We start from the raw sequence: 26,270 nt of genomic DNA on the forward strand, positions 1-26,270 counted from the left end.
CAGGTTTCACTGGAAATTGTCCCGGTCCCCGTTTACCCTTCCAGCCCCAGGGCCTTGCCCCTCCCCGAGCACCCGCTGCACCGGCGCTCAAGCGACCCGGAGAGGCGCTGCCAGCTCGGGGAGGATGCCGAACCGCCGCGGAAGGGAGGCATGAAAGGACACCACCGCAGAACAAAAACGCTTAAAAACAAATGGAAGGAGAACGGCATACAACGGCACGGAAACCAAAGGGAGCCGTGACAAGGCGGGCAGGAGGCGGCGGCGCGGCCGGCCCCGCCCCGGGCGGGCCCCGCGCATGCGGCGGCGGCGCCCATTGGCAGCGCCGGCCCCGCGTTCCTGGAAAGTTCTTGGAAATGGATCAAAGGCGTTTCCGCGAACACGCGCGGCGGCGGCTCCGCACGGCTCCGCTCCCTCCCTCCCTCCCCTGCCTGCCCACCCACCCGCCGGGAGGGCTCCGCTCCCCTCCCTCCCTCCCCCGGCCATGGCAGCATGGACGCGGCTGTGCTGGACACAGCTATTTATACCTTCTCGTTTTTTTTTTTTTTTTTTTTCCCCTCCTCCCGTCGTGGCTGATATAGGAAGAGTGATGCGAACACAATACGATTCCAGGAATTCCTCACTTCCTGGAACAGATTAAAAGGGACACACAAAAGATTACTAAGGAGGTTTGCCCCCCCCCTTTTTTTTTTTTTTTTTTTTTCTTTTCCCTCCTTCCACGGAGCTTCATTTCTCCGGAGCCAGCGCTGAGACAGGTCGCTGCTCCGGCTCTTCCCGCAGCACTCGGGGACATCTTATTTATTGGTACCTATTTATTATTATTTCAGAGTGCTCTAAAGGAAGATCAGTTCCTCTTTAAATATATATAATTTCTTTTTTCTCTGGTTATTTTTTAAACTATTTTTTGCTGCTGTTTTCTAAAAAGCAGAACAAGAATACATTATTTTTTCTAAAGCACTGAGAGTGCACGCATTTTCTTGGCCCAAGTTGCTGAAGTCTTTGTCGGACAGCTCGTCTTCTGCTTGGCTTTTCCTGTGTCTGAAAGAACCTGCCGAAGGGGTTTGCTGGGACTCGCCAGCCTAGAGACTGACCTCGCTGCTTCGGGGAAGCAAAGAAGGCAAGAAGAGATCATTTCTCACCTTCTTGAAGACTTAATGCTTTTCCCTTGGTCCGGGAGTGACATGATCCTCTGTGTTCAGGGGTAAGATACTTTGCAGCCTTCTGTGAAAAGCTGTGCTTTGATAATTTTAATTAGGAAGGTTCTCTGTGACAGTTTTTCAGCTCCTGTGTGTTACCATGTGTGACTGTAATGGAATGGGAATGACTTTGGCCGCCAAGTGCTGAGTTCTGTGTGTCTGTCCTGTGTGCCTGTGATCTAGATTCCAAGGCCAAAATCATGGAACCATAAGGTATTCCTGATTTCCATGCTTTCTAGCGCTGAAAAACTATGCGGCATTCAAAGTCTTTGGGAGAATAAGAATAACTTGGAGTGTGTTGTTCAGTGTGGTGGACACAGCACCAGTGCAGACACCAATCCAAGACCATAGGTGCTCTCTAAAGTCCTTTTGGAATCAAACTGCTTACAGAGAAAAACTTCCCTGCAGTTTAGGTGCTTTGGTCTTCTTTTTTAAGGAGGTATTTATGCTAAATTAATGTCAGTTTTGTGTAAGTTTAAGTGTATCTACATATACACTCAGCTTTCTGTAGAGTGAGAGCCACAAGAGGCACATGGATAATTCCACATCTGCCTTCAGGAGAACAGGTGACATCCAAATGCATTCTCTGGTATCAGCTCTGATGTATTGGCACTTCGGTGTCCCTGTGACCAGCTTAATTTATCAGCTGAGGAATACCTGATGTTGCATACTTGGAAATTGTGAGCATTTGTTTCAGTCTGAGCCATCATGTCAGATTTTCCTATCACTTCAGCGTATGGTGGATTTTTCTCAGAGTAAAATCTTCCTTGTCTGCCTACAATGACTGAACCACAGGGGTTTTTCTGCCATTTCCCTCCCAAAATCTGTTCCACAGACAAGGAGAGTTTGTGTTTACTTTCCTACTACTCTGAGGGGTTTGTTTTAACTCTTATTTTCAGTCTGCAGCTGCAGTTCCTATAGCCATGGCAAAGGGAATTCAGTTTTCAGCTTGGCCTTTGGGAAACCCTTATTTGAAGCTTTTCTTGAGGTCAGCATACCAAAGCTACAGCTTCCCTTACCCACCAAGAACTTACTTAGTGGAGCCAGATGCGTAGATGTTTTCCTTTTAATGTCTATTTTGAAGGCCATTTATTGATCCATTTTTATTATCCTCTAGGATTTCATATATCCTGGACTCCATACTTTCCATCCTATTCAGACCAAGCTCCCACTGGAGTGTTGGGCTGTGGCTGATGGAAGGGAGAGCAACTCCACAGTGTTTCTTGTAGTGTTTATGCTGCATTATAAAGTTTAGCTTATCAGCACAATAACTACAAAGCCAGCACTAAATGGTAACAGACATATCTGATTCTCCTGAATTTTCTTGCTGTTCCAAGGCTTTCTGAAGCACTAACTGCCAATGCATAGGGAAGTTCATTGGCTGTTTCTCTGGAGAGTGCACCCAGACTCTGAGCTAGACGTGCCAAATTTCATATGGTTGGTTGCTTCCTCCTCACAGCTGTTGTATGAACATTTTGCTCTATTCAGTCCTGATTCTCCACGTTTTTCCTCTGCTTTCTCTCTTACAAGCACTATTTGCAAATCCTTTCTTTGCCCCACCAAAGGGCTGACTTTTTCATGTCAGCAAACCTTTTTCAACCTGTCCTTATCCCAGCACACTCTTCTTAACCCTCTTGCAAATGTTCTTGCATTAAAAGTTGTAGTCTGCCATTACTTGCTGATCCCTATGCTGTCCCATTCCTGTGCTTGGAGCTGCTCTGTTTGCTCCCAGCAGCAGCTCTCCTTCCTTCAGCCTACGTACGAAGTTGTTTAGGACACCAGCGCCTCCCAGTCTGTCGAAATTTCTAATCCTTCTCCTCTCTTCCGCCATGTTCCTTTGCGCCCACAGCCGCACTGGGAGGTTTTGTAGGGGCATAAGGGCGGTGTAGAGAAGGAAATGTGTGAGCCTGGCCTTTCTCTGGCTGCAGTGGAGGGATCCCCACAGTACCCGCACGGGGTCTGGGCTCCTCCAGCCTCCCAGGGAACTAAGCGTAAGGCAGCAGACACGAGTAGAGTGGGAGAACTCATCTCAAGCACATGGGCTCTGTAAAAAAAATCCACTGACAAATTCACACAACTGGTGTGGTTTTTGGAGGACCAAACTATGAACTGCTACAGCCCTTGAAATAAACAACATTCCTCCCGATTCATGGCAGACATTTCCCTGTGTAGCATTGCTATCTCTCTCTTCCTTCCCCGCCTCTCAGCCAATTCCTGATTCTCTCTCTCAAGTTGGTATACAAAAAGAAAAGAAGTTCCATACTATGAAAAGTTTTTCTTATGTTCCAGATCTTTCTGGAAGGGTAGGCCAGAAAAATTTTCCATGAGAAAAGTTCAGAGAGATTTGGCACTTGGACTGCAGTATTCAAGTTCTGGCGAGTGAATGGTGCGGGACTGATTTTCTTTAGTATCAGTCACAGTCATTTTCAGCTTAGGAAACAGTTGGTATGAGAGACACTGCTGTGCCAGCAGGCCCAGGACACCCTCCCTGCACAGCACCAATTGGTAATTAAGTTCAGCACAGGCAAGGATCAGAATCACAGAACATTCTGAGTTAAAAGGGACTCACATGGATGATCGAGCCCAACTCTGAGTGACACATATAGGGATTAAATCCATGACCTTGGTGTTATTTGCACCATGCCCCAAGCAGCTGATCAGTTTATGGTCCTCCTGTGCAAAAAAGGGGGTAATGGAGAATTGGGAATCTCCTTTCCCCAAGGAGAAAGGTAGCTAGGCATTTGTGAAGACCACGACATTAAGAGGGAGACATCCAAATATCTTGAAAAACGGAGCCCTCCACACCTATAAATGTATCTCCAGTAGGATTTAAAAGAGAACTCAGAGCTTTCCCAACAATGATCTCCAGGTATAAAAATATATCCAGATGTACAAAAGCCCCTGAAAATGCAGGTCCTGTGACCAAGGGTCCCTGGTGAGGACAAGGGCCAGCAATCGTTTTTATTCAGCCTGGCTTCCTACCCATTAATAGAAATTAGGAAACATCGATTAGATACCATGAAAGCCAAGCATGTGTCCTTCTTCTGAAATGTGATTTGACACATAGAAAGAATGTTCTTTCTTAAATACCAACAGAATAGCAGGGGTTTGCTATGTATTGCAAGAGCAAGAGTGTCTCTTTGTAGATTTAAATTTACTTTACTCTGAACCTTCATGGTTTGTTTAGAAATGCAGAGATGTGGAACTGGTCATGGTTCTCACAAGGTGTGAAGGTGCTTTCAGGTTCTCTCTAATCTACTTTCTTTCCACATCTCTTCTTGTTCTCTGTCCCATACTTGAGTCTCAGCAGTTTGAGGCGGTGGAGTGCAGTTATGATCAGGTGCAGATCAGCTTACAGCACATTTATTTGTGTACCTGAAGTGTCCCTGTTTACACAGAGCACACGGAAGGAGGATAATCCAAAGGAAAGCACTTAGGACTTCAGAGTCTTTCTGCTTTTCAGTGATGTGGGGAGGTGTCTCTACCCTGTGCCATCACTGTCAGCTCCAGTGGTGCTGTGGCAGTGTCACACTGAGGACTGAGTGTGTTTCTCTCAGCCATCTTTTCTTTAAAGTGTCTGAAAGACAGGTGTTTTGGGGATGGTGGGGGGATGTAACACAGGACATGCAGCAGGATGAGGGATACAGAGGCAAAGAGCTTACACACACTGGGACAGAAACTAATTTTTGCTCAGGAGCTTGCCTGGGAATGAAGACTTTCCTGGCCTCTGACATCCATCCTCCCCTAGAGATCAGCTTTCCTTTAGAAATCCCTGTGCTGCTCAGGAGGAGCACCTATGAGAGCTCCAGGCTCTGTGAAAATGCATTTAGATGCTGAATAGCTACACCACTTAGGCCACAGGGGAATACATGTTCTAGCAGCGTGGCCATGGCAGAGCCTCCTCCTGCAGTCCTACAGGGTTTACGGCCACACTGACTCCTCCATCAAGCTGCTGAACAGTGGAGTGGGTGTAGTGCACAGGCTTGGCTAAAACAAGTATTCCCACGGTTCTCCTACATGATCAGCTCACTCTGAGTTCTGACAGATTCATTTAGGTTCAGGTCATCCTTGAGCAGAAGTGGGTAGGACAAAACCCAAGCTATTCCCAATTCTGCTTCTAATTATATTGCAGTAAATGACAATCTCACTGGCAGAAACAGAAATGCTCCAACATCGTACTCATGTAACTGAAGCTATAATGCTCATAAACCTTACTGCCCCTGAAACTACATATTAAAAGGCAACATATAAAAATTTCAGGTTCAAAATCATCCTAAATCACAAGACTGACCCTATTCTATAAGGCCAAAGAAGCAAACTCACTGTCCCTGTTTCTAAGGGCTTGTCTTTAGCTGTGTGCTTCCTCCTCCCTTGCCTCTCTCAGAAACAATGGTGCTGAGGATCTGTTTGTAAAACATAACGTGTTGTACAATGTAGCATGCACTGAACAGACCCTGCAACTGATGTCAAGGCAAGGAGAAATAGCAGAGTGTGCCTTTCATTTCAGACCTCATCCTTTGCTGGCGGAGGAAAAGATCAGGAGTCTGTCGCTCAGGGGCATTGAGGAATTGTCAGAGCCCATCATGCAGCCTCTCCCAGTTATGGCCTTCCAGGAGGAGTCTGCACCTGCCCTTGCAGCTCCAGTTCCAGACAGCAACCCACCTCAGACACGGGACCCTGAAGAAGACCTTCTCTGCATTGCAAAAACCTTCTCCTACCTGCGAGAATCTGGTAAGACACAATTGCAAAGTCACAGGGTCAGAAGGGTGCAGGGACCCAACACCACAATCTGAGCACCAGGAAGAATCTCCTGATCCAAAGTCAGACAGGAACCTGGTTCTGTCACAGCCATGACTGGCTCCTGTGCACACACCAAGTGTGTCTGTAGTCTCTACAAACTTATATCATGAACTAATTTATTGCTTTATCTTTTGTAACTGAACTGGGAGAAAGAATTGCAAAAAGCAAATTGCCTTTTCTCTGTAAAGTGCAGCTGCTGCAGCAGCCTCATCCCGAGCCCCAGCACAGCAATGGCAAGCATAGGCAGGAAACCTTTAGAACTTGGTCTTAATTTATGAAGGTCCTGCCAGCTCTGGCTCTGGTTGCTTCTCAGGCCTTTAGCGTGATTGTCTTCAAGGCTTCCCTAAATGTACCGCCAGCCCTAGAATACGTTCTTTCCCTAACAAATTCTTTCTCGAATGTTCTTCCAGGCTGGTATTGGGGTTCCATCACTGCCAGTGAGGCCAAGCAGCATCTGCAAAAGATGCCTGAGGGCACCTTCCTGGTGCGGGACAGCACCCACCCCAGCTACCTGTTCACCCTGTCCGTCAAGACCAACCGAGGGCCCACCAACGTGCGCATCGAGTACACCGACAGCAAGTTCCGCCTGGACTCCAACTACCTGTCCAAACCTCGCATCCTGGCCTTCCCAGACGTGGTCAGCCTTATCCAGCACTACGTCTTGTCCTGCACAACAGAAAGCAAGACCGAGGCTCCTTACCCGCCTCCGTCTCCTCTACCTCCCCTGCAGAAAGAGCTGGCAGCAGCTGCAGTACACTTGAAGCTCATCCGGCCGCTGGGCCGCAAGGACAGCATTCCCAGCCTGCAGCACCTGTGCCGGCTGCGCATCAACAAGTGCACGGCCAGCGTGGAGCAGCTGCCCCTGCCCCGCCGGATGGGGGAATACCTGAAGCAATATCCCTTCCAGCTCTGAAGCTGCTGCTGTTCCCTTCTCTCTCTCTTGCACCAAGGAGAGACACAACCACGAACTTTGTATCTCCGTCCCGCTAAAGGCGGGCACAGCAAGGACCTGACGATCAGCAGAGACTTCATCCATCTTTCCTCTCCCCTTCTCTTCACCTCCATTCCAGCCCCAGGGAGGAGTGGGTTGTTTCAGTGAGCAGCGGGGCACCAGCTGAGCTCTGACCCTCGGGCCGTGCCGGCAGTGGCTGGGAGAAGCTCTGTGGGCATGGCCACACTACTTGAATGTCAGAGTTGCTGTGACACCGGACATGTTAACGTTGTTATTTTTGCTATTTATTTCCATGGCAGTTTCTCTCCTCATGGTATTTTTAAAGCACCTTTTAGTTTATTGGGTTTTTTTGTTTCTTTTGTGGAATTAGAGATAGCATAAAGGCTTCCAGCCAACTGGCAGCTGAATCTCTGTGGGAATTTGGATTTGGATTCACATCCAAACAGCTTCTGTTTGAGCCTGTCCCTTTGACAGCTTACAGAAGTCCACATCCAAGCTCTCCTAGGCTTCTGGGGTATGTGAGACTCAGATGACTGTGTCCAGACCCACCTCTACAGAGGTAAAGACTATTTGTTTTTTCTTCCTTAGCTACAGAGGGTATCACAACCTCAGAGCACAGTGGGAGCTTCCAGAGATTTGCTGCATCACATGTGGACAGGAGACTTCTTTGAGGAAGCCCTTCTTTCTTGAGAGCTCTAAGCAGAGATCTGGATAGTGAGGTTGGGCCAGGGAGCACTCATCCCATTTTTTTCCATCTTCTCCATTTCCAAAGGAAGTTTGTGACAAAAATTTCAAAACAAGTAATTAGGAACCAAATGTTGTCATATGCAGGCAGAAGGATTTAATTTCAGAGCACCCTGTGTTTGGCTTGTGTTTTTAAAGTGCTGTTCCCTGACCTTGCCCTTGCCTGAGACACAGGGCAAGACCAGGGTCTCCTTGAGCAGGGCCTCAGACACAGCTCTGCTGGGCTGCACCAGCAACACGCACAGCTTCAGGATATTTATTTATTTATTTCTGGGGTAACACTTAGAGGCACCTCAGCCCACAGAGCTGTCCTTGCTCCCACAATGCCAGACTGCTGCATGCTCTGCTCCTGCCAGCATTAGTTGCTGGCCACACAGCTTCTGCCAGCTCCAGGCTGGAGCACACACACTGGAAACCACAATCCAATGTTTCTGTTTGCCAGGGTCCAGACCTCTCCTCCCCCCTGCTCTGACTTGTATGTTTTTTGTTCATAATTAGGCTTTTGGCTCTGGGTTTCCTTCTCACACCCCATCCCTTTCACCCCCTGCAGATGAGGCACAATGGCTTTTCCCCTGCTCTTTTACACACAGGAGGGACAGACAGCAGATGGGATCTGCCCCAAACCAGCACAGACAAGTTGCCCCTTCCTGTTCATTTGCTGAATCTCATCATCATCTTCCCAGCCTTGCCATCAAGTGAGAGTAGAGAGGGAACAGACAGGTCTACAGAAATTACCATGTGGCTTATTTTGCCCCTAAGAGCCCCTGACTTGTTCTAGCATGAACGAACCTGAAGGATTCCTTGTTCATCCCTCCCTGGGACTCTCTGTAACACTCTGTAAATCAGAATGGACAAACCTCCAACTATAGCTGAGTGTTGGAAGAGAAGATGGAAAAAGATGGGACGGTGACCCAGGAGACAAGCTCAAAAAATGGGTGAGTTTCTTCCACCCTATCTTAAAGCTGCCAAAAGGGACAAGATGGCCTGATGTGCTTAGTCAGTGTCCTTTTTTTTTTCCCTCTCCACATTTATACAAGTTTGTGCTGTTGCAAGCTTTGTTTTTGATACTTTGATGATTGACAGTGTGCATGTGTGATGTACAGTTTGCTTTTTGGTATATCCTTCCCCCTTCCCCTCTATGGCAGCAACCATGGAAAGGTATTGAATGAGAATGAAAATTTAGAACGCAAAAAAGAAAAATTTTTAAAAATAATATAAATGATAAACCACTGAAAAGGCTTCCTTTTATCCAAACACCTCTATCTGCCTGAGGACACTGGGAACAAGGAAACCACGGCTCTCCAAGGAGCAGCAGTGATCTCAGGAAGCCCACACAGCTCAGCCCCAGGCCTGGTAACTACAGCTTGGGAAAAATCAGTTGGAGAAGTGTACAGCATGAAAGGGCAGGTTGTTCAGCTCTCTGGAACTTGCCTTTTACTTCATCTGTTCTCTGTTGGGGGTATGGGAAGGTCAAGCTGTGGGGTTTGACTCACTGCCCCAAGAGAGCCCAGGAGCTCCTGGCTGACCCCAAACTGAAGGCTATGAGCTCCCACGGGCAGGGACCAGCTCTGTTCTGTGTTTGTTCTGCATTTAGCACAGTAGGGATCTCTAGGTGCTACTGCAATACAACAAATAAACAATACAGTTACTCCAAAAAGTCAGTTTCTTCTATCTTGAGACAGTTTGTTAAAAATCATTTGACTCTGGATTTTAAATAAACATTTTAAATATACTTTAAAGCCACTCAATGTAAAAGTCTTTGGTAAAATCCAAATTGATTAATTCATTTTCTGCTTAGAGAAATCCTCCCCAAGAACACAGGGCAATCTCTTGACCATTTTTTTTCAAACAAGACAAAAAGCCTTTTAATAAAATAAAATAAAAAAAAAAAGGCCCTTTAGACACCTGGGAAAATAAACACCAAAATCCTCAGTGTGGGCCCGGTTCCTACTTCACACAGATGGGCAGCAGCAGATCCCAAGTCCCAAGTTAATAAGGACTGAAGGCACATTTTTAAATTATGTGGGAGAGCACAGGAATGATTCTTGTATTGTTTCTGTGGGCCATAGAAAACCAATACAATGCAGGGGAAAGAAGGCAGAATATAAATGGGCAGATGATGCTTTGGATGGGAGATCCAGGGCAGATCCATTTTCCCCTTTTCTGGGGCCACTGGGCTGCAGTGTCCCTGTACCTGTGGTCTGACCCTGCAGCCTTTCACATCACCTGAGACACCAGACTGCAGATGTGGATCTGCCCTATAATGTCAGGGAGACAGAGGACACCCCATCTGTCCAGCTGCTGAAACACAGGGAGCACACTGAGGCAATGCCACTACTGGGAGGTGACTCCACATGGTCCCTCTGTGCTCCTCTCCCAGGAGAGATGCCCAAGAGATGTCCCCCCATCCTGCCCAAAGCAAACATCACGTGCTCCCAACCACTGCAAAATGGAAAACACGCTCAGAAGAAAACAACACCAACAAACAGAACTCTCCCATCCTCTCCCATCCTTCCCCCTCTGTGAATCCACTGGCTTCAAAGTTCAAAATACTGCTTTAAAGTATTCCTGAAGCATGTGCTAGGCTTCCTATGCCAGCCATGGAGCTGGCATTCCCTAGCAAATATTGCTTCCACAATCTCATCAACGTGAGTCCATGGGTAGATTTCAATTGCACACCAAACCAGGAACTGTTGGCAATGCCATCATCTGTTCCAGATCAAGTTGTTAAACAAAAACAATCACATCTCTCTGGGTTTAACAGGAAATATGGAAAGAGAACTACACAGGGTAGAAGCAAAACACAAAATAAGTGGAAACATGAAAACAAAAGAAGGAAGAAAAGAAAACAAAATAAGGAAAAGCTGCATCAATCTTTAAAAAGAAACTTTGCAAAACCTTGAAAAACCTGGAAAGAAAAATGTTATGTTTCTGACACATTATTGAGCGATTTCTTAATTTCTTAGCTGGGCTAAACTCTTCCTCTGAGTACACATAGGAAACCCTGTTGTTTCCTTTCCACAGGCTGAAGGTGGAGATGATTGCCATGAGCCAGGCTGGTCCAGAGCAGCAGTCCCACACAGTTTTACCTCATCAGCTGTTACCTTAACAACTCCCACTCCTACACCTTCAGCACATTTTGTTAAAGAAAACAGGTTCATATTCTGAAAACTCCTGTGCCAAACCTCTGAGCTGGCTTTTACAGTTAAGTTCCACATCTCTGGAACCAGGAGCATTCGTAGCAATGCATACTGGCCTTTATCAGCACTGAAGTACAGCTGCAACTCCTCTCCTAGTGACACCTGTATAGTTTGTTGAGCCAATGCACAACAATTTGGATTCTCTCTTGGTTTACAGTTTCTGTCTGCAGATAGAAACATGGGTGTGGAGCCCTCACAGAGTGTGAAAAGCAGACTGATAGGATTTGGAATAGAAATCCCAGTCCATGAGTGAAACCACACTCCCGTGGCCCACTGCCACAGCAGAACTCCCCTGCAGTTTGTCAGGCACATATGGTGTCATTTTCTGTCTAAATCATCAGCCTTCTGAAAAAGCAACACATGCAAGGGTGAAATAACCAGTTCACATGCACATATCCCTATCTCTTCTAACTTACTGAAATCTTAGTCCTTTCCCCACATCCTCTCCGATGCCCAATATCCCCCAGTCCCAGTCAGGGAAACCAGCATCAATTTAAGCGAACCAGCAGAGTGTATTTACTTCTCTTAGGACAGATATAGTCAGGTATTTCTAGTTACTGACATATTACATGTCATTTCTAGTCCAAATTCCATTGTCAGCCTTACCTGCAATCTATGAAATTAAGGGAATTAAAACCAAAATTAACTGGACACTTTGTGTAGCTGTTCTGCTATCAAATCGTGTTCAATATCACAGCCCTCTCCTATCTGTCCCTAATAGCTGCTGAGACCCTTGCAATCCTGATGGAATTACGGTATCCTCTTCCCCAGCCCAGAAATCATCAGCAGTCCAACTGTCTGGAGCAGAGGGTAAAGCAATATCCAGTGAAGATGTGCCAGAACAACTTTGGATGCCATATAACATCCTCCAGCTCCCTCAGTTCTGAACAGCATTGTCACAACATTCACATCATGCTGTCAGTGCCCCCCACCCATCATTCACAGGGGAAACAGGAGGAAAACCCATCAGTCTGGGCAGCTCCTTACAAAAAAAACTAGTCAGAGATAAAAATAAGGTATCACTTAGAGATCTGCCCTGTCCTTGGGCAGAAACATTCATCCTCTGCCTGCTCACAGCAAGCTGGCTTTGACTTTGGAAGAGGGAGCCCAAGGGAAGGCAGCAGTGAGGAGGCCCTGGCACTGCTCTGAGTGTTGGTAACGCCTTCAGACTCAGACTTGTCTGCTCCCTGCCCACACCAGGCCTGCCTCTCTGGGCTGTTAAGAATGCTGGGTGCCAGAGCCCAGGGAACAGGAACACGTGGAGGCACGGCTTTACCTGGAGGCTAATGCTGCCTGGGATGAACCTCGTGCTGATCTCCCACTGTGGCTTCCCGAGAAACACAAACCATCATGTGGCTCCTGCCGCTCGCCGCACAAACAAGTGCAGAGAGTGGCCCTTGGGAGCAGGCACAACCCTGCAGCATCCATCAGACATCTGTCATCACCTCTGCTCTGCAGCAAAAAACAGCCTCAGGGAAAAATTATAAAGTGGCCCTAGCAATAAAATTAGAGTCTTTCAGTGTTCAATTATGTGGACTAAAGAGTCTACATAAACATACTCTTCCAAACTTTAGCAAAAACCAGTAATTTTTTCTACTTGAAAATAACATATTGTTTAGGAAAAAAAAAGGCTATTGGTAGGCAACATGTTGACCAGAGAGAACAAAAGTAATTTTAAGGGCTTCACTGTTAGCCCGGGCACTAAATTTCAAAAGAAAAATAAGGAAATTAAATTACAATTTGGACTTTACATCATAACAATCTTAACATAATTATTCAGAGTGGTTTTTTGGATTTGGAAAGGGGAGGGAAAGTAATAAAGTTTCAGAACTCCAGCTTATATTCACTACAGATGAGACAATAAAAAAGGAAGTTTTATTGCAAACCACTGCTGGCTTAGTCCTTCAATTCCCCTGTAACCAGCTGTGGCAGTGGTCACAGCTGGAGACAGGCTGTTGGCCCATCAATCCCCCTGTTGCAAAATCCTCATTTGATTATTTTAAATACAGGAAAAAACGGACTCAGAGGAAGCAGCTTGGCCCAGCAAAGGAAAGGCTTCAGTCAGAACTGCTCCAGCCTGACATGCCAACCTAGATTTGCAGAGGAGAGTTCCTTTCAACAGAACTACCTTCCTCCTGTTGCTCCTCTTCCTCAAACTCACTAGCAGGGTTTTCCCTTCAATGCCATTACTTCCTAAATGCAGTGTAAATGCACTTTGCAGCAGCTCAGATTTGAGTTGCAAAAACTGAAAACAATGTTAGTTTTTGTCAAAATAGCTATTTTAAGAGAACACTCTATCTAGCCAGGAAAGGCATTTGTTTTAATGTCCCCCATGGTACTGCAGTGACAATAAAAGCTTGAAATAATATGTGTTACTGCAGCATTAGACTGTCCAAACAGATCATCAGAGACTTGGTACTTCTCAAAAACCTGATATAAATATGCCAGATGGAAGGACAAAGGAAGAGCTGGTCAGTCAAAACTCAGAGGCAGAGCTCAGCCTGGCCAGTAACTCCATCATGAGACTGCCTTGGTCTGGAAGATAGATTGCAACTCTTCAGCTGTGGCTCTTGGAGAAATGCTGCCTTTGCTGAAACAGCCCTGCCATGGAAACCTGTACAACATAATGTGCTAAATCCAGGTTCCTTTCCCAAGGAGTGGAATGGGAATTAATTTACTTCAGGGATGAATTTGGTTCACTTCATAGTTTTACAGACAAGAATTTTATCCCTGGTGAAATTCTGACACTAATTTGTCCTCAAGGGAAATTGTAACACTGAAGTGCTGCTGATATAACACAAGAAAACCCTTCCCTCACACACTGTCTCCAGCATGCAGAAACCTAGCACGGAGGTTTTTCTTTTAAAAGCAGAAGGAAAACCCATGGTGCAGTTTACAATTAAGTTCTGGCTTTCCTGAATTCACATACAAACATTCTAGTCAGAACATGTTCAGTGCCACTCTGGGATGTAAACATCAGCTTGTGGAAAACTGAGCAGCCAAGCCTGAATTGAGCTCAGCAAACTTCTTTCACCTTGGCTAGGACAGAGCTTTCTGTGATGGCAACTCCTAAAAACAACAGATCTGGATTATATCTGGGACAAAGAGACAGCAAGATCCACTGCTTATCTCCTGGGTCACCCTTCCCTGTCTGTTCCTTGCGGGCTCACACAGTGCAAATGAGCAGAGATTTAATAGCTGACCATGGACTGCAGTCTTTAATGTCAGAGCTCTTTCCTCCCTAGAAGAGCAACATGGTTTGAATGTAGCTTACAGAAGGCAGAGCTGTGTTTATACTTGTCAGAAGTTACCCAATTTGGCAAGGATTCTTCCCATCATGCAAGTGTCACCACAGCCATTGCCAAACACTGCAGAGGCAGAGTTCAAAACACTACCTCCAAGTCTGGAATTATGATGAAGAAATATGTTGCCCAGTGCATATGCTATATGTTTGCACTTGTCTGAAAGTGCTCAGCACTAATAAAAGGTGTTATTAAAATTAAAACAGAAATCTGAAATAGCCTAAAGCGTGACCTAATATTATTTGTTATTTCCAGGGAACATCTTGGAAAATCTCTCTAACTTTTTGAAAATACCTCACTCTCTTCTAAGCCCTTGGTTTTGGAATACTCCTTACATTCTTTTAAGATTCTTTGCAGTTCACCTCCTTTAGTGCTGTTCCCTCCAGTCCTGTGCCATGGAAATCACCTTGGCTGAGAGGCACTGGGCAGCATTTTGGGAAGAACAGGACAAAACAGCACTGCAAGGCTGGAACGGATCAGCAGGGGCAGAACAATCTGGGTGTGGGCCAACATGGGGACTCCATGTTACTCTTTTCTTTCCAAGAACACAGGAGGCTGAAGGCTTCCCTGTGCATGCAGAACCTTTTGTTGCTGATGAAAGCCTTGGGAGCGGGGTTAGCACGACCCACCAGGCACTGAGTCAGGACTCTCGGCAAACAGGCGCTCCAGCCGCAGCTGCAGGTGTGGGAACGCCCTCTGTGCCCTGGCACACTGAAAGCCAGCTGGGAGGAAGAGGCTGCCACAGAGCTTGCAGGGAAACACTTTGGTGCAGAAGGTGTTCATTGTGTTATGCAGGAAATAGCTGCACTCTCTACAAACCAGTCTGGGCTCCTGTCCCCACGACTCCTTCAGTCATCTCTCTTCATCCACAGCATCCATCTGACAGGCTCATGCACCTCAGGCTGCACACGACCTTTTAGCTTCACTCTGGGGTAAGGAGGAATTGCCCTGTGCCTTGCCAACCCACGGCAGGCAGGGAGGAGGCCTGTTCCACATTGTGGGCCCCTCCTGTTCAGAAGTGCCACGAGATGAAGGCACCTGAAAGCAGTTTTGGCATCCGTTAGCTCTCTCCTGCCTGGCTGGAGAGCACAGCCTGAAAGAGGAAACTTCACTAGATAAGTCAGAACAAGTCAGGCACACAGCTGAAAACAAAATAACTTGTGCCAGTGTCAAGTGACCGTGTGACACTGACTGGTGCAGTAAGTGAAGGTGTCACATGCTGGCTTCTGCTGTTTCCTAAGATAGAAGTGCATTGGCATTAACAGAAAATATGCATTGATCATCATGTTGGTATTAGTGCTTATACAAACCATCATTCCAAAGGGATGGTTCAGCACAGCTACTGGAAGTGGAAATACTCCACCCATCTTGGATGAGAAGAGAGGTGGATTCAGAAAAGTCCACTCTATAACATGAGACAGCCCCATCACATGTTATCAATCCCAACCTACTTGACAAATAAACAATAAAAATAATATATTACTCTGCTTATGCTTCTCTACCCAGTTTGCAGGAGGCAACAAGCAGGTTTTTGCATGTTAATTTTGCAGTTTATTTTGCATGGCCTACAATCACTCCATATAAATCCTTCTTAGTCTCAGCTCTTAGAGGAATTAGCTGATGGAAGAATGACACTCCTGTCAAAGAACTTCTTAAATCAAAGACAATCTTTGTTCTGTGAGTCAAAAGAAACATTCTCTTCTTATGTTTGTGTTAAGTGAAATAGGAGACTGTCAAAGAAGCTGTTTTTCTCTCCTCCCATTTCCCACCAGCAGCATTGCTCTTCAGCCTATTACTTAGGCGAGTTAAAACCCAAAAGGCCTTCAGGAAATACTGTATATCCTATAATGATCCCTATAACTGGCATCATCAATTCTTACTGAAGCAGAAACGGAAAGCTCTCAAAATTCCCAGTTATTGACAAAACAAATGCCCTAACGCAAAGGGAACACGTTACAGGCACTGGTGGTTCCAGGTAACCCTGGATCTCATGGAACAGCCCAACAAACACCGTGTGACGCAGCCAGCTGAGGTCACACTCCTCACGGGGTTTACCCTGCCCAGATCCAGAGATATAAATATTCCCAGTGCTTGGCTCTTCCAAGGTGTTTGCTTTCCAATTCGGGCACTTCAAACGATGATGTCACAGAAACCAAAGTATAAAGGAATCATTTTTTTTACCCTTTCATTCCAGCTTTCCTAAGGCTGATATAATCAGTGCAGCAGTGCTTGTTTGGAGGCAGCTGATGATTAAAGCCTATAAGAGGAAGCACTTCTAGTTCTGTCAGGGAACACAGACTTTTCATGTCTCTTTTTCCTTGTAGAGATTGCTTTTTGATGCAAAGGGAAATAAGTCAAATGAGATTTATGTGTTATGCTGCCAACCAAAGGAAAAGGGGAAAACCCAGGCCCTTCAGCTTCTCTGCCGTTAGGTATTCCAGTGCCAGCTGGAATTACTGCCAAAGAAAGAGCCCAACTCATTACTGGGGAAGACACTCCCAAAAGTCCACCTGTGTGAAGAATACCAGTGAGCAAAGATGGTTCCCACAGACCCACTACAGCTTCACCTCCCAGCCCGTGTTTAAACCTTGGGACCAGTACATATGTCAAGATGACTGTGTTAAAAATCAGCATGAAATGTGTTCTGAAGTCCAGCCCCATGGATACAAACTCCATAACTTGACCCTTATCCTGAATGAACCATGGCTGGGATACCTTCCAACAACAATAAGGAAAAGGAGAGTGGCACAAGGATAGAAGAAGACCTGTAAATAGTTAAAGCAATGACTATTAGTACAGCAAAATGTCAGACACTGACAATCTGCACTGAAGTGTCTCTGAATTTTTAACTTTTTGATTGTTTAAATCTATGAACCTCAGCAACACTTCTTTTCCTCTTTTTCTCCTCCTTTCCCACTTGAGCTATGTGCATGTTCAAGAAGCACAAGGAAAATTAGCAAATAGAAGAAGTTTCCTCTTTGGTTCCTCTTTCTGTTTTGCAGAGATGTTGGGCCTTTGTGTGTCCTCCCCATGACCTCTGGTGGGGAGGCAGGAACAAAAAGGCTGAGGACACCAGGACCCAGTGTTTTTCTCCTGCATGGTACTTGACAGAAGGGCCTGAATGGGTGGAGTTTTCATGACATTCCTCCCTTCTGTTCCCTGTGCTGGTGATTCTCTTCCACATCATCCAAAAATACCTCAGTGATACAAAATTATCAGTGGTGACCAGCCTGCCCTTGAGACACACAAAGGCAACCACAAGGTTCAGCAGCTGAGGACAAACTGGGATGCTAAAGGCACTTCAAACCCTACACAGTTGCCAAGTAACAATTTAACTTCTGTTTTCAAAGGCCAGCTGTCTCTGCCGAAAGTGGGTCATTTCTTCTACATCAAAGTCAAAGCAGCCCCGACTGGAGCTGTGTTCACTCAAACCAGTTATTCTGCGTGTACCAGGCAGCTCCTACTGCTGTCTTAAACTAAAAGCAATCCTGTGCACCTTGTCAAAACCCATTTGAACCACCCAAGAACAGAGCTTGAATCATTCCTTTATCCCCAGGGATGACACAGGGCTGCATGAATGCTTCCCGTTGGGTCAGTGGGTTTACCAACAGTGATGTGGAGATGGAGGCTGCCCATGGGCAGCCTGGGGAGGACCCTGGGTGAGGGGCCAGGAGATCAAAATGTGCTGAAGTCCCCCAGGCTGCCTCCTCTGACCCAGAAGCTCGCTGGCGCCTGGCTGGCGCCGCCGCAGCGGGATCGGCCTTTAGGACAGTGGGCAAAGCGCCCGGCGCCAGAACAGGCAGGGCTCGACCCAGGCCTGAAGAGTCTCACCCAGGGCAGCTTCCAAACAGCAATCCCAGAGAATTTCTTATGGCAGCACGCAAAGGGGTTGGTTCTCCACGCCGCCGCCTCTGCTGAGCTCAGCCCCACACCAGCAACCTCGACACAAAGCAAGCCAGGCCCAAAGTTACTCTGTGCAAAGGTGACTCTTTCTTGCCTTTGTAACGCTGCCTCAAATCTGAGCAAGAGCAATTTGTAAGTGACCCAAGCTCCCCTCTTCCCTGCACTGCCAGAGGAGACAAGTGCATTGGAGGGGCAGGACCATAAAGGAAAGCACCAGTGGCTTCCCTTGTCCCTAGAGCAATCAACGCCACATTTCTGATCCTGGCTTTACGTGCTCGGGAGGCAAGCCTGTCCCTGGCTTCTCACCATACAAAGTCTTCCCTTGGTCCTTTCCCTCTCAAACTGCAAACTCTGGCTTGACCTCTGATCCCAGAGCTCGCACCCTGTGCTCTGTGCTCTTGCACAAGCTCCAGTGCTGTGCTCCGTGCTCCCCACTGTGCTGGAGGCAGCTCTGCTGACCAAGGACTCGCTGCTGCTCCCTGGCAGCTCACCCTGATGGAGCAGGGGCAGGGCAGCTCTGGAGTACCTGAACAGGCCTGACTCCTGGGTAATAAGCTTTTCATGGAAAGTTGGATTGTGTTACTAATTACATCTAGTTACACACCTCTTGTGAGAAACATCTCATCCACCCTGTGTTTACTTGACAGAAGAAAGTTAAGAGGATTTGTCTGGAAAGGAAACAACTACAAACCAGCATTTCATCATGCTGTCTTCATGCAGTGTACCTGATTAGTTTAACTTCCCTGTGCTGTTAAATATCAAATCCTTTTGTTATGAGTATTAGACTTATTTATCTATATATATGAAAATATATACGCACAGATATACAAGTACTATCCTTATTTTTTTGAGTCTCCAATGCTGACCAAATGAGCTTGGAAAAATAAATCATTAATTGTATTCAACCCTCTCCTTCTTGGAAAAGTACTTTTTGCCTTTTCTATATGGTGCATTAATATTTTGTAATATATGAAGAATCTCTCCCATATTGTGGAAAATGTGGTGCAGCTCCCAGCTAAGTCACCCAAGTTTTTGGGAAAGGGCAGTTCACAACCACTCTGTGCAGCAGTGGCTGCAGACAGCCTAACAAAAGGCTTTGATGTGGGAATGGAGGAGCCAGTGGGGGAAACTCAAGTTCCTGAGGCAGGAAACAAAAGCAGGGTCCTTTCTGATTTTTCTCTAGCCAAGAAGCAGGGTTATTATATTTGCTGCTGGTTGAGCACAATCCATGGATCAAGTGTGACATCAACAGCAGTATCTCTGTCTTCTGCTTAAACTCTGAAGGGCCACCTGTGAAGGCAAGAAAACTTTAAATCTTAGTGCCAGTGTCTGAGGTGAGGCTCACCCTGCACTACAGGAGTGGGAATCAACCCTGAGCAGATAACTTCTCAGAGCAATAGTCTGTCCTGCTGAGAGCCCAGCAGAGCCTGCAGAAGGGTGGCAAATCCCTGCACCTCAGAGCACCCCAGATCCCCCATGTTCTGCTCTCAGTTTCAGACACAAGGTAATTAAGTCATTTCAGTGAATTATGCAAAATCGACCTCTTGGAAGACACCGAGTACACAGAGCACAAGCACTTGAAATCCAGGCACTGCCTTGGTTCACTCTGACTTCCTGACAAAGACAAGCTCGTGAGCTCAGGGCAGCTGAAGCTGTAGATTCCAAAGGTTTGCAGCCTTCAGGAATGCTCCCATGCAAAGCAGCATTTTCCTACATGGCAGGTTCAGTCTGACAGCATCGAGGCAGCAGCACCTTCTGTGCCTGCTCACACCTCAGGCTGCACCCACAGGACACTGCACCCAAAGCAGGCTGGGGTGGGAAGAAGCTTCCAGATCTTTCCACTGTTGTCTTATTTCCAGATTGTAAGCACAGGCAGATTTTTCATTTAATATGAGCTCCTTAGGCCCCAGCCATAAGGATTGAGGTGGTATTTTTCCCTTCTTCCCTGGTTGCCCTCAAGCATGAGGCAACAGATATTTAGTCCAGATTAAAAAAAATATATATATACCAGTGATTCTGTAAATATCAAAACATCTGTGGGATGACTGATCCAAAAAGATCAGTTCAGACCCTATCATCAGCCCAGCCCAGAAGTACAAGAGAGGAAAAAAGTTAAATCACAGCTACAAAATCTGCAATTCAGATTTGAATTGCAGATTTTGCAATTGAAAATGTTTGTTCCTTTAAAAGCAAAGAGGTGGAAACAGTGCAAGTAAAATAGTGAAAGGTTAAGGAAAACATCATACAAATGGGAATATAATGTAGAATTACAAATCTCTAGTGTAAGGAAGGAGTGGACAAATTTATCTACTGAGCCTTTGGGTCTCTGAAGATGAGCAGGATGCTGACAGCCCCCACAGGGTGCCTGCGGGCACAGAACCACAAAAGGATGTCCTTACTGCACAGAATGCTGCATTAAGACTCTACTGATGTGATTGAAGCTGTGTGTAACACTGTCACTCCCTCCCTTTCCCTGTCAGGCTGCAGAAAGGCAACTAAATGAGCTCTTAAAGCCATCCAGGCTCAGGCAGCCCTTCCCCCACCAGTTTTCTGTGGAAAGCCCATTGCTCCCTGGGGTCATTTCCATTGCACTTCAGCTCTTCCAGGAACTGAGCCATGCTGACAGCAGTCCCTCCTCTGCCACACGCCCAATCAGTACACCGAGGGAGGGATTTCTAAGGAAAATAATTGAACAGATTTATCACAAAGAGAAGAAAAAAAAAAAAAAAAAAAGGAAAAGACTTCACCCAACCAAAATCTACTGCTTTGTTCGAAGACCAAATTCTACAAAACATAGAAAACACAGAAAGGAAGATGCATCAGCTGGGAATATTGGCCAGGGAAGCACACAAAGCTGAAAATGGACTTTCCCCAAAGTCTGGAAGGAACCACACCTGGCCTGCACCTTACACTGATAAGAAGGGTCTCAGTTTGGGAAGCAGTGCCCAGAAAGGAGGTAAGATGGAAGCCTCACACACTTTTAGTGAGAGCTGTGGGGCAAAAATCCACTGAGAATTCATGCTGTGACAGGAATTGCTGCTCACTGTGCAAACCTATCTCCAATGATCACACAGTGAAGTGGGGGAAGGACAGCCAAGGCCACTGAGCACACAGCCTTTATTTGTGGGGCTCCGGTGGTGTGTGTGCTCCTGCTCCAGGCAGCTGGAGCAGATGGCTCTGAGCTGTGTCACTGCAGCACCTCCTGCCAAACTGGGGAGTGAATCGTGCCAACTTCCCCCTTTTGTATCCTGTCAGCTTTAGGGGCTCAGTGTTTCCAGCTGTGGGGTCAGGGAGGGCTGTGCCAGTGGGGCATCGGCCCCTGCATTACCCTTTACTGTTATCACAGATGGTTTGTACAGCCTTTGAGCTGCTTAACATCCCATTGGGACTGAGAAGACAGTCGATAAAGACAATTGCTAATGCCTTATTCCAGGAAATCATGTTGTTTCTAAATGTTTCACCTGCTTCTGCTCCCTTCAGCTTTCTCCCAGACTCGTGCAACAGGAGAGTAAACTAACAAACAAGAGGGCAAACAAAGAGGGAGAGATACACAGTCCCAGGAGGGAATGCATATACTGGCACTACATCATGTTGCAGTCATATGGTGCTGTGAATACCTCTGGAAGCTTCCTATCCACTGCTGAGCAAGAAATCTGCACAGGCCTTCCCCAAACCCCACCCAGGAGCCAGTTCACAGGGAAAACCCTCTTCCAAGGGCAGCACTAATTTCAGGTTGGACAGGTGTCTCCCCTGGCTAATGAGTCAGGGAGTGTCACGCCTTCTGCACCTCCTTTAGGACACCACAGGAGACCAGGACAGTCCCTAAATATTACACTCTAACTATTCCCACTTGGCTCCAGCTGCTCCACACTCCTTGCTGCGCCAGCCCTGGCTGTCAGTGGCAGTTCCATGGAGCCCAGCAAGTGGGATTTTCCACTGAAATCAGTGGAAATGAGTTCAGTTCCACTGAACACCCCAGACGAGGAAGGGGTGGCACAGAGAACACTCCAGAGGAAGGAGGGCAAAAGCTGCCTTACCGTAGGAGCCCAAACAGCCCATGGCACAACCCAGTCAGCCAAAGGGCCGTAGGCAGCCAGTCCAGTCTGCAGGGAACAGCCATGCTCAGTGTCCCAGTCCCAGGCATTGCTCATAACTCATAAGGAAACTTGCTCAGGCAGGAACTACCTCTGCATTTAATATCTGCAAGAAAGGGGGTTCTCTTACAGGACAAAGCAAGTATTATAGCAATAAATTAGTGTGTTTAGGGAGGGGGAGGACCTGTTTACTTTAGGACTCCAGTTTCCCATAGGAAAAGTAAGCTGAACATCTTCCTTATCCTTCAGATTAGGTAACAAATCCATAAAAAATTAACTCCTTGACAGCTCCTCTGAGGAATCATTGCACAGCTTGTTTGAAAGCAAGCAGCCAGAAAAGTTGAGACTTGTTTCACCCTTTGCAGACGCACATAACAAACGAGTTATGTGCAAACTTCAAAGCAAACCTTTGCTAGAAGGAAAGTCAATAGAAAATGCAACAATGCATGGATCAAAAATCCCTCAAGACTTCACAGACAAACAATATAATTGCTCTACTTCTCTGCCACTGATCTACAACAACAGCAAAAAGTTTCTGCCATCAAACCACCCCTCTTTCTTGGCAGTCAGCAACAGGTGAAATGCAGAGTCTGTCCACATAAGCAGAAGCTGATAACTGAGAGAATAATGACATGGAGCACCTGCATCAGTTGTAGAAAGGGAACATGAGAGAAGAAAGAAAATATCCCCCCCCCCCCTTTTCATATAGAATTTTCTAGTTTCCTCTCAGCTTCATCCTCTTTGCTGCAGCAAAGCAACAAGTCACAAACCCAAGGAGTCCTGTGTATTTTAAACACATGCCTGCATCCAGAAGGAGAATATTTGGTGAACAAGGAAAAAATGTAAACATGAAAGAAAAGCTACTTCTGCTGTTTTAGCTACATTCAGGCTCAGTGGAGATGCTCTGAAAGAACTGGGAATAACTCCCCTAGAGTAGAGCATGTACAAACAAAGCAAATATAATTGATCTCCCAGTTCCTCAAGGACTTTGCATGAAAAAGTAACAAAAAGGGAACTGAATCTGTATGGGGGAAAAGGAAGACTCCAGCTGAAGAGTTCACAGGCAATCTTTTTTTTCAGCAGCTTTATTCACTAGCACCTGCATCAACTACACACCAGCAAAAACTGGGGGGGACCAGGAAGAAGCTGTGCCAAGGAATCACCCTCTACCCAGCACTCACCCCTGTGGTATAAAAACACAGCAGGGTGAGGGCTTGAGGGAGGGTGGGCTGGAGGGGCTGGGTTCAGGATTTCAGGCGTGCCTAGGTGAGTGAGAAGAGAGAGAAACGGGCAGGAAGGATGCTGCAAGCGCAGCTGGAAGAGCTGCTCCTGCCTGTGGCACCTGGAGACCCCAAGATCTGGTGAACACCCCCACTGTGCCCTCCTTCCACGTACCCCTGATGGCAGGGGGTCTCTGCCACGTCCCTGCAGAGCACAGGAAGTTCTTAGAGGGACATTATCCTAGCCAGCACTGCAAGTATTTTGTTATCTTTCTAGGAAAGAGCTATGCCTTTTGATCTCGTACCAAAAACTGAAAAGCAAATTAAATGTTAATAAAACCTTAATAAAGAGCTACTCTTATGCATTTTAATCAGTTGTTCATAGAAACCAAACACATATAATAGACTAAGAAAATGAAAGGCAACAAGGAAGTTGCTATGGCTTTGGTGGAACAACTACTCCAGCCTCATAATACTGTGAATGCATTAAGGTCTTTTACGTGAAGAGCAAGAACAGCTGCCTCCCCCACAAACACGAGCATATGCTTCTTCCCAAACCCAGGGCATATGTGAGCTGAAAAGCCTTTGTTTGCTCTCATTTTGTAGAAGTTTCTCCAAAGTGAAAAAATACAGAGGAAATAACAAAGAATGAAGAGGAGGAAAGACTTAAAAGCAGTCAGAAAGTCTGATCAAACACCGGAAGCAGAATACCAATAAATAAATGGGGAGAAAGAGGTTTTGGGGCTGACTGGTACCTGAGAAAGGCACTAAATGTGAAAGTGAAGAAACAGTCTGCACTAAAGTCTAGGGGAAAGCTGATGGCATTAAACAAACAGCCCCAGAGGACAACGCACTTGCTAGCTGGAGCACAATATGACAGAGCTGTGGTTGTCAGCCAAAGTCAAAAAAGAGCAGCAAAATTCAGGGTCAGAGTTGGTACAGAGTTCACAGGTCTTCAAAGGGTAGGATTAGGCTGGAAATAGTGTGCAAAATGCTAACATCCCAATGAAATTCACAGCACTGATGAAGTCAAGGCCTGGGGGACTCATCTGGTCTGCCCAGAAGGTTAGAAAATGTGAGTCCTTCCCTCCTGTCTTGGAGCAACTCGTGGTAGGTTAGCTCACCTCTCCAGGAGACAGACCCTTCCACACGTGCCCTACCCAAAAACTGAGACGGCAGGCACTGTCTGCAGCATTGCTACACTGACTGAGAAAGGTGCTTTGGAAGCCAACATCCAACTTAACAACTTCCTCAATTCCCTGCTAATTTGAAGTCAACCCAAAGCAACTCAGTAACTGCATGTAAAAGATGTGTTTAAAGCCAAGTGCTGTGAGAAATTCACTCCTCCCAGGCTGCCAGCAGCATGTAAAATAATTTTAATTTCTAAGTGGGCAGCAAAAATAACATTAATTTGTCAGTGTCATGCTGAGTATTTTCCTTAGAAGCTCTGCAGGGCTTTAGAGAAAAGTTCCCATCGTCTCCTGCTTTGGAAGAGGGAGCCCAGGACAGGCCAAGGACTGATGAGTCGTGGCACTGGGAAGCACAAAGTGTGGGACAGCAGCACCAGGCAGTGGAACTCAATCTGTCTTGCTTGACTTATTCAAGGCCACGTGGTTGTGGGATGTTTCAGGGTCCCAAAATCTCTGTCTGAGCTTCTGGCACCCTCTCTGACTCCTACCATGGAGATGATGACTGATGGTGGGAAATTTTGACCTTTTAACTCCATATCCCTTTTCTACATTCCTGTGGTCACTACTGCCGTCTCTTATGTAGCAAATTCTTTTTCTCGATCCCTCAGGAAGCCAAACAACATTCTGTAGTAGAGAGCTAAGCGGGGCATAAATCTCCAGCCCCTCCAGTCTCTGGTAATCTTCCCGCTCCCGTGGCCCGATTCCAAACTTTTGCCCCCGGCCACGGGGGAGCCTGAGGTCACTGGACGAGCTCTTTGCCACGCTTGGAATGGCAGCGAGAATTCCCTGAAGCGCCCCGCAGGGCCGGGCCGCGGTTCCCGGAACTGCGGCTGCCGGGCCGTTCCTGGAACCGCCGGGGCCGCGCTGCCCGGCAGCGATGGCAGCGATGGCAGCGATGGCAGCGATGGCAGCGATGGCAGCGGTGGCAGCGGTGGCAGCGGTGGCAGCGGTGGCAGCGATGGCAGCGGGGAGGCCGCACCGCGCACAGCCGCCAACTCTCCAGACATCCCCCTCCTCCTCCTTGTGCCAGTCCCACGAGGATCGTTCTGACCTGCTTTTCTCCGTGCTGGCAGCGTGGCCCAGCCCAGCTGCAGCCGGCAGCAGCGGCTCCCTCCTCTCCCGCAGCTCCCCTGCCATAGCCCAGCTTTGCTTGCAGCAATTCCAGCCCCTTCGACTGAAAACGACTCTGCCAAAGGCAGAGCCACGCCTGGGCATCACACTGAGAATCCCGTCTAGCGTCAGCACACATCAGACCAGGAAACGCCAGCGATAATAAATATCGCCAAGATGGAAACGTGCCAACAACGACAAGGCCTGAACTAGGCTGAACACAGGCAATCCAGGCTGGGCATGATCTCGGTATCAGCTGGGCAGCTGTGCACAAGGACCACACAGCAGGGCAGTCCTGGGCCCTATTCCATAGAGCACCTTTTCTACCTCAGGCCTTTTCAGGAGCCACCTTGGCTCCTAACTCTGCTCCAATCAGCTGTGTGCACAGCCAAGCACACACCGAGCTATAAAATTTATTTCTAGATAAACAGATGGCTATAGCATGAGCCAAGACATGGCTGGGACCAAGTTCTTAGCTAATCCCATTCAATTTCTCTGGTTCAAGAAAACTGTGCCAAGCCGATGGAGAGGGAACCTGGCCACAGTCTGGGTTCCCCTAGCA

The 26,270-nt window shown here is 47.0% G+C and overlaps 1 protein-coding gene across 1 annotated transcript; it reads left to right on the forward strand.

The window, feature by feature from the left end:
- Positions 1–292: 292 nt before the first annotated feature.
- Positions 293–9,428, forward strand: CISH (cytokine inducible SH2 containing protein). Its single transcript, XM_002190732.7, has 3 exons — positions 293–1,198; positions 5,701–5,924; positions 6,404–9,428. The coding sequence occupies exons 1-3, from the start codon at positions 1,152–1,154 to the stop codon at positions 6,904–6,906; spliced, it is 774 nt and encodes a 257-aa protein (XP_002190768.4). The 5' UTR covers positions 293–1,151; the 3' UTR covers positions 6,907–9,428.
- The last annotated feature ends 16,842 nt before the right edge of the window (positions 9,429–26,270 follow it).

Source organism: Taeniopygia guttata, chromosome 12 (assembly GCF_048771995.1).
Source record: "Taeniopygia guttata chromosome 12, bTaeGut7.mat, whole genome shotgun sequence".
NCBI lineage: Eukaryota > Metazoa > Chordata > Aves > Passeriformes > Estrildidae > Taeniopygia > Taeniopygia guttata.